We start from the raw sequence: 8265 nt of genomic DNA on the forward strand, positions 1-8265 counted from the left end.
TATCAGTCATTGTTTTTATCACTGTTTTTATATCATATTTTTGTTTTTATGTTTTTGTTATGTTATTAATCAATTGATATATTATTTTCATATACATTTTACTAATTTTCTTTCCTCTCTGACACTTCTATTATAGAGAAAGGGCGAATAATGCTTTCTACTAATTAATTTCCTCTAATTTCCTCTCAGTGTGCACAAATCTGTGCACTAGACCACTAGTTTTATTATAAACTCTAAATTTTCTTTTCTTTTGAAGGCCCCTCAATGACAAAAATAACAACAGTGGCAATTCAGCTTTGAACAATACCACACCTAACACACCAAGACAGAATGCATCTGCTCCTGTGAGGAAGCCAGGACCTCTGCCTCCCAGCTTGGATGACTTAAAGGTGATAATTCCAAGTAGAGTCTATTCACCCTTTGTACCATAGAAGTGTAAATGATTTGCCAGATTTGCCTAGCAGGTAGTTTTCAGTATACATTCAACTTTACCAACAATATAACCCTTATAGCAGTATTTTCCTTTCGCGTCCAGTAAGTTTATTTTACAATGTTATTATAATGACCAGTAATAACTCATTTATTGAGCATATGCTGTGTGTCAGCACCATACCTGTTCTGACTCCAGAGGCAGATTTTTTCCTTCCCTGCTCATTGCCAAGTTTGGGAGAAGCAGGGAAACGTAACAGTTAAGAACATGATCTCTAGGGCAGCCTTTCTGGGTTTCTGCCCCAGCTCAGCTATCTGTTATCTGTGGTAGCTTGGACTAGTGATTCAACCTCTTTCCTTGATCTTCTATTCTTTAAAATGGAAACAATAATACCAACACCTCATGTGAAGATTAATTGAAAGAATAAACCACTTCCAACAGTGTCTGGCACATAGTAATTACTCATTTCTGGTAGTAAATCATTTCTTCGACATAACAGAGGAATCGCCCTCTGAAAATCCTTGTTTATTATCACTGGCCTTCTGAATTGTTCAGGTCTGTAATGTGAAATGGCCCCACTTTCAGCTGTGCAATAATATGGAGTTGTCCTGGCCACAAAAGTGTCCTGTAGACTTGTCAGAAAGCTATACCAGACAAAGAGAACTGATTTGTTTGTTCTTCCAGGTATCAGAACTGAAAACAGAACTGAAGCTAAGAGGTCTTCCAGTGTCAGGCACCAAACCAAACCTTATTGAACGCCTGAAACCCTACCAGGAGATGAACAGCAACGGCACTGCTGCTGACGGCATCGTGGCAGTGTCGACATCTGCCGTCGTCACCACTAGCCCAGAAGTCACCATGGCGGTGCCAGTCCCCACCCTGCATAACTGTGTGACGAGCTCGGGCTCCCCTCTCAAGGCAGAACTGCCACCTGCTGGAACCAGCAACGTGATCCACGTGGAAAATGTTCATTCGCCTCTGCCAATCTCACCGTCTCCCTCCGAACAGTCCAGTCTCAGCACTGAGGACACAAACATGGCCGACACTTTCACGGAGATTATGACCATGATGTCTCCATCCCAGTTCTTGTGTTCATCTCCTTTGAGAGTGACCAGTAACGAAGACAGCCTGAGTCCCACCAGCAGCACTCTGTCCACTCTGGAACTGGATGCAGCTGAGAAGGATCGCAAGCTTCAGGAGAAAGAGAAGCAGATCGAAGAGCTAAAGAGGAAACTGGAACAAGAGCAAAAACTCGTGGAAGTTCTGAAAATGCAACTGGAGGTTGAAAAGCGAGGGCAGCAGCAGCAGCGGCGGCCACTGGACCCCCAGCCCAGCGCCCCTGCTCATGCTGTCGGCCAGTCAGAGCAGAAACAGGGCAGTGTGGGCTCCTCTGTCAAAGACGAGACCTCACTCACGGACTGCTCCAGCCCCAGGCAGCCTGTCCTGGGGGCCAGCCATTCTGTGGGGCAGCCTGTCTCTGCGGGTGGCCAGACCCTTGTCTCCAAAAAGGCTGTAGTGGTCAAGCAAGAGGTCCCTGTGGCCCAGGCAGAGCAGCCCAGCGTGGTCCCACAGTTTTATGTGAGCTCCCAGGGACAGCCGCCACCTGCTGTTGTCGCTCAGCCGCAGGCTTTGCTGACCACGCAAACTGCTCAGCTGCTGCTGCCAGTGTCCATCCAGGGCTCCAGTGTCACCTCCGTGCAGCTCCCCGTGGGCAGCCTCAAACTCCAGGTGTGAAGTTTGTCTTCTAACTACTTGCCTCGCAGCCCACATGGAATGGACACTCAGGACACACACCTGAGCTTTCTCATAGATGCATCCAAATCAGGCTTCACGGAAGCAGAAATCTGTTGGTGGGGGTGCGGTGGGGGGACATTCAAAAATTCGAACATCAGCACTCTTTTTAGGTAGTAAAAAATGGGGATGCTTTTCTATTTCTGTTACCTTTCCCCTTTAATGAACACAGGATCGTACATGTTGTTTTTACATACCTATGACATTATCGTGATAATTACTGTTACTGAGTACTTCTTATGCACAAGGCACAGCCTCAAGTATTTTAAACAGCTTACTTCATTTACTCCTCCCTTCCCCCAGAAAATCCAAGTGATAAACCCCATTTCTAGATAAGGAAACTGAGGCCCTTGTAGTTTGGCAAGTTGCCCAAGGACAGAACTAGTGTTTGAACCTCAGCCTTTTGACTCTTATGTCCACTCTTACGTCCATTCTGCCTCCCACATGTCCCTGAAGGGCACCATCGATGTGAAGGTGCCTGCACTAAGGAAAAGGCCACCACCAAAGTCAGAGTGAGGATGCTGCTGAGGACACGGAGTTACTGTGTCATCGCCTCCTATGCCCACGCGGCCTGTGCGTTGACCTTACGGTGTCTCTATGTAACGTGCTCCCAGTGGGTTTTAACAAACGGCCACGTGCAGTGGTGCTCCTCAGCCTTGACCACCCAGACATCCTGAGCAGAGGTGACCCACAGGCCCTTGGCATTTGTGAAAATCCTAATTCCCATTTCACCTTTAGAGTCTGTGAAATGGTAAGTTGCTCTTTAATGTCGCTTTCCTAAACGTCTATTCTGTCCAAATCTTCCCTGAGGATTGACATTTAGGAGAAGAACCGCATTTCCTTCTGGGCCTGTGTGGCACGTGCTGGCTGTCCCCAGAAAGGGGATGCATTGCAGCTTAAACGCAGGAATGTAGACTCAGGCCTCACAGTTTCCCTGCCGCTCTTAAAATCATTGTAACACCTGACCTATTAGGTGTAGAGCCGCTACAGGTTCTTTCTTCAGTTTTCTATTCTCACAAAAATTTCAAATGACATCTTGGTCACTTAAAGAATAATAAGAGCATGAAAATAACTGGTCTGGTGATTAACTCTATGGTTTAGAATTGTTAAGGCTCAAATTTAGGTGCTGATGTGTTGAAGTGTATATCTGTAAACATTTCATCTTATTTTAGATAAGATCCCCCAAATGACCAGTTATCTCACACCTAACTCTTGATTCTAACTTTGATTTTGACAATTAAATTGATTTATTTTTATTTATCTACTTTGCCTCCTAGACTCCACCACAAGCAGGAGTCCAGACTCAGCCTCAGATAGCAACCACCGCCTTGTCCTCGGGCTTGGCACAGACTGGGCCTCAGCAGCCAGGCACGTTCACGCCGCACGTGCTCAGTCAGCCGCAAGTCAGAAAGGTTGGTGACACTAAAGGGTGACAGATGGGGCTGAATGGTCCCGCATCTGCCTGACCACTCAGCATCGTCACAGGGGCCTCCTCCGGGGAGCTCGCTGTGTTCTTGCTGCGATGCATCTCCGATCCATCTCCCGCGCGAGCCTCAGGTCGGAGGCCATTTGTCTGCAGATTATCCAAGTATTTGGGAAAGACAGTTCTTTATTACTAAAAGGTAGCTTGTCTTAACAGTTCAACTCCTTTTCTAAGTAAACATTTCAAAGGTATTTTTTCAATCTTTATATGTAGAATCTTGTTGGGCTTAAATTTTTCTTAAATTAACCATTTTTATAGGGGGAAAGTGCTATTCCCTGGGAAGAGATATTTGAAGAAAAAGACATTTTCTGAAATGTATCTCTTGAGTAAGACGTTTCTATATTTTGAGTTTGCCATCTCATGGATTGAGAACCAGATAGCCTGGGTCTGGCTCTCATTTTGGTTCAGCTATGTGATGGGCCTTGTGCATAGTTCACTGTCTTTCTCTGAGTGTCAGTTTCCTCATCTTTAAAATGATGGTGTTGATCTGGCTCACTGTCCTCTAAAGGAGTTCCACCTAAAGATTCTGTTAAATAGCCCCAACAGTTACCAGACTTCCCACCGTCCAGTAGGTGGCGCTGTGTGCACGTCTCCTTGTCAGAAAAATCCCAAGGTCTTGCTATTACAAACCTTAAGACTTAGTATTAGTCCCAGAATTTCCATCTTTAACATAAAGGAACCTAGATAACTAAATAGACCTGTCGATATGCCCCAGGGTGGGGTGAGCTGTCTGGGGCTGAGAGCTTGAGGGACAGACAGAAACGACCTCTCAGGTCAGAACAGGCACATGAACACACATGCTCTCTTTTGGACTCTCCTCTGAAAAATGCAAAGTTCTGCATATTACTTATTTTGGGCTGAAAATGACATATTAGTGTAGTGATAAGCTTAGTGAATGTTTAAATGTTGAGACCGTTTTCTTGGTTTTAGGGGGAAAGAAAAACATTATCTAGACAGGATAAATAAGGGCTCATTCACTGATCTCAAAATACTAGAATTGGGAATCATTACTCCCAATTTAAAGGAAGAAGTTTTTGTGTATGTTTTACCAAATATTAGGAAATTCAACCTTTTAAAAGAGGTGTTGTCAGATAAGTCGTACTGTTTAGAGGAATATAAACACACAAATGCCTAATTTCATGTTTAAGAAATACTTTATTTACAATAAAAATACAGGGGATAAGTTTTTCACTCTCTGAATACGAGTGGCATAAAGTATATTAAACATTTTTATGAGCAAACCAGTTCTGTGAAATACAGTTAAATATCAATAGTCTGGCCATACATTCGTAAAAGGCCTTAAAACCGTTGGCTCTTAACAGGGACTAAACAGAACATTTTCAGTTAGTTCCACAGGAAGAAATCCCAGCTTTGCCCAGTGGATCAGACAGCTTCTCAGAAGGAGGCAGATTTTAAATGGGGCTTTGCGAGGATTTGGAGAAATTTCCAAGCAGCTGGAAAACTGAGCATGGCCACAGCATGTGTAGCCTTTCGGGTAGCATGGAAAAGGGCCAGGTAGTGAGAAGGTTTGTATGCCAGCCAAAGGTTAGCTTCTACCCTAAAGACAGAGGAGCCAGTGAGTGGCAGAGCTCTGTCAGGTGTGTGCTAAGCTTGTGTTGTGGAGGGCTACAGGCAGGGGCGTGGTCTGGTTGCTAGGGCAGGATTCCAGTGGCAGATAATAAGGACCCGGATTAGGACAGCAAGAACAGAGGCCTGATCCAAGGGTCATTTCTAAGAAATGTGAGCTCTGAGGAGAGGAGGCAGAGTAGACTGGTGGCTCTATTTACTAAAGTCTAAAGAAATATGAAGGCAAAACCAGCAAGTACTTTCTCTCAGAGGCTAGGGATAGAGGGAAGAAGGGAAAATTTAGTTTGGAATATATTACATGTGAGATGTCCCAAATTTATGTTTGTAAATGTGACTTTGGCACTTGGAAGCAAGGTTGGAAGAGAGGTGGGCTTGGGATCATTAGCTTCATCGTGAACAGTAAAGCCAGGAGAATAGATGCGATCACCCTAGTGAGGAATGAAGAAATTCAGCTGTCATTTACTAGGGAAATTATGCTGAGGAAATGCTGCTTTCCCAAAAAATACTGTCATGCTGCCATCAAAGACAAGCAAGGGGACTACTGATGCTCAGTGGGGTGGCAAACCATGTCTACGGGCCAAATCCAGCCCTGCCTGTTTTTGTAGATGAAATTGTACTGGTGCCCGCCCACACATTCATTTGCATGTTGTCCAGGCCACTTCTGTGCTACAACAACAGAGAGAAGCGGTCACCACGGAGACAGCACAGCCCACAAACCCTCAACTGTATACCCTGTAGCCCTTTGCAGAAAAAATTAACCAACCCGTTTTAAAACATGGTTTTCTTTAGTAGGAAGGGCAGACTGATGGGAATATACTTATTCATTTCAGGTTTTCACAAGCTCGGCACCCAATACAGTTCTTTCATATCAGAGACCACCCGCCCCAGCAGTCCAGCAGCCCTTTGTTAACAAGACGTCCAGCAGCGTTCTCCAGTCCAGAAGTGCGCCCCTTCCATCCCTGCAAAACGGACCCAGCCCTCCCAGCAAGGTAAGCCTGCGGCCACTGCTCCAGTGACATGCTTTCTGGGTCCCAAAGCCCAGAGCTTTAGGCTGGGAATGACTGAAGATCAGTATTCACGGGGGAATAGCTGAAAATACCAGTGAAGACAGCCTCACAGGTAGGTCTCACTGGCCTAGGAGGTCCATGCGTGAGGAACAGCCAGGGCATGAGGAAGCTTACTGCCCAGAGCTGACATATGCTCCTCTGTGTGCCACAGCCGAGCTCACCCCCGCCACCCCAGCCGTTTGTCGTCCAGCACTCTCTGTTTGGGAGCCCAGTGCCCAAGACGAAAGACCCTCCCCGCTACGAGGAGGCCATCAAACAGACACGCACTACCCAGTCCTCTCTTCCAGAGGTAAGTGAGGCCAGTGGCTTCTATGTCATCTGTCATCCTCAAATTGAATCCCTTTTCTAAGGTAGACTTGCCCCAATAGATACTAAGTCCATGGCTAGGAGCCTTGTTTGCATTTTAAATGTTTAAATCGCATTATCCTTTACTATAAAGACCCCCACTTCCAAGCAGGTTTCAGCAGCCATGTAACCTGCAATTACTCAGAAATTCGGGGTTTGTCTTTTAACTTCTCCTTTGGGGCCGAGGGGTGAGTTGTGTTAAGGTAGATGTGATTGTTACACGGGTCCCTCTTTTTCCTGAGTAAGATCCTCCACTAAGGGAAATAGACAAGTTGATAGATTTTTCTTCGTTTTCCATAACTAAGTCAGCTCTGACCACATCTCCTAAGTTCTCGTAGATTTAGACACATGTCAATGTGTCTGAGGTTTTGAAACAACCTGATGTCAGTTTTTCCTGTGTTCCTGAAGAGCTTGTTACTAACATTTCACTAAACATTTATGTTTTGCTCACATCTAGTCTCTCGAAAAATCTTTGCATTACTTGTTTTCTAATTATAAAAAAATAGAGAAAAATGACCAATGGTCCTACCACCCAGAATCCTTTTATTAATATTCTGCTGTACATAACCCATTTTTATGATTATGAAATCTTTAAAATATATTTGGACTCATACTTCTTCATAACTCAGTCTTTTAAATGAATGTTTATTGAATAAGATATATAGTACTCACTTTGTTGTAACTTTTTTTAGTGGATGTACCTTTTTTTTATTTCCATCCCCTGAACCCTTCCTATTGGCAACCACCAGCTTGTTCTTCATATCAATGAGTCTGTTTCTGGGGGTTTTTCTTCATTTATTTTGCTTTTTTTATATTCCACATGTAAGTGGGATCATACAGTAATTGATTTCTGGAAGGTGGGAGGAGAGGATCTATCTGCACAAAGAACACATGATGTCAGGTATGAAAATCTCTACGGATTAGAAAGGACATTTCATTTTACTTTTTATTCACATTGACATGCACTATTATATTACTTTCAGGTATGCAATATACTTTTACACATTTTTATAACTGACAAATTGATCACCACAAGAATGGCAGTTTTGCAACTTTTTATACACTAGAGGCCCGGTACACGAAATTCGTGCATGGGGGTGGGGGGCGTCCCTCAGCCCCGCCTGCACCCTCTGCAATTTGCAACCCCTACACCTTTTTCTTATCTAGCTAACCTCTTCACATTTAAAAAAATTAACTGAAATACTACCTACTCCAGGAAATCCTCTTTGAACAAATCTCTACAACAACAGCGGTTCTCAACCTGTGGGTCGAACAACCCTTTCACAGGGCTTGCCTAAGACCATCCTGCATATCGGATATTTACATTATGATTCATAACAGCAACATTACAGTTATGAAGTAGCAGCGAAAATAATTTTATGGTTGGGGGGTCACAACATGAGGAACTGTTTTAAAGGGCCAGAAGGTTGAGAACCATTGCTTTACAATCTGTATTAACACATTTCGTACCGCTCAGTTTTCTCGTGTTTCGCATGCCATCTGTTAAGGACCGCTCACGAGTGTTCTCGTTTTTCACGCCCATGGAAAAAGCGAATCTAGAT

At 44.2% G+C, this 8265-nt stretch overlaps 1 protein-coding gene across 4 annotated transcripts in view; it reads left to right on the top strand.

Annotated features, from left to right (window-relative positions):
• MKL2 (MKL/myocardin-like 2) overlaps positions 1–8265 on the top strand; it is a 205780-nt gene that overhangs the window by 181740 nt on the left and 15775 nt on the right. For all 4 annotated transcript variants that reach the window (XR_435455.2, XM_006759669.2, XM_006759670.2 and 1 more), the window contains 5 exons: positions 257–389; positions 1115–2158; positions 3499–3633; positions 6122–6280; positions 6510–6647. Coding sequence is in view for 3 of the 4 variants with exons in the window: in XM_006759669.2 (XP_006759732.1) it covers positions 257–389; positions 1115–2158; positions 3499–3633; positions 6122–6280; positions 6510–6647 (1609 nt within the window). In the remaining variant the exon portion in view is untranslated. The remainder of the gene's footprint in view (positions 1–256; positions 390–1114; positions 2159–3498; positions 3634–6121; positions 6281–6509; positions 6648–8265) is intronic.

The sequence above is a fragment of the Myotis davidii genome, unplaced genomic scaffold, assembly GCF_000327345.1.
Source record: "Myotis davidii unplaced genomic scaffold, ASM32734v1 scaffold1115, whole genome shotgun sequence".
In the NCBI taxonomy this organism is placed as follows: Eukaryota; Metazoa; Chordata; class Mammalia; order Chiroptera; family Vespertilionidae; genus Myotis; species Myotis davidii.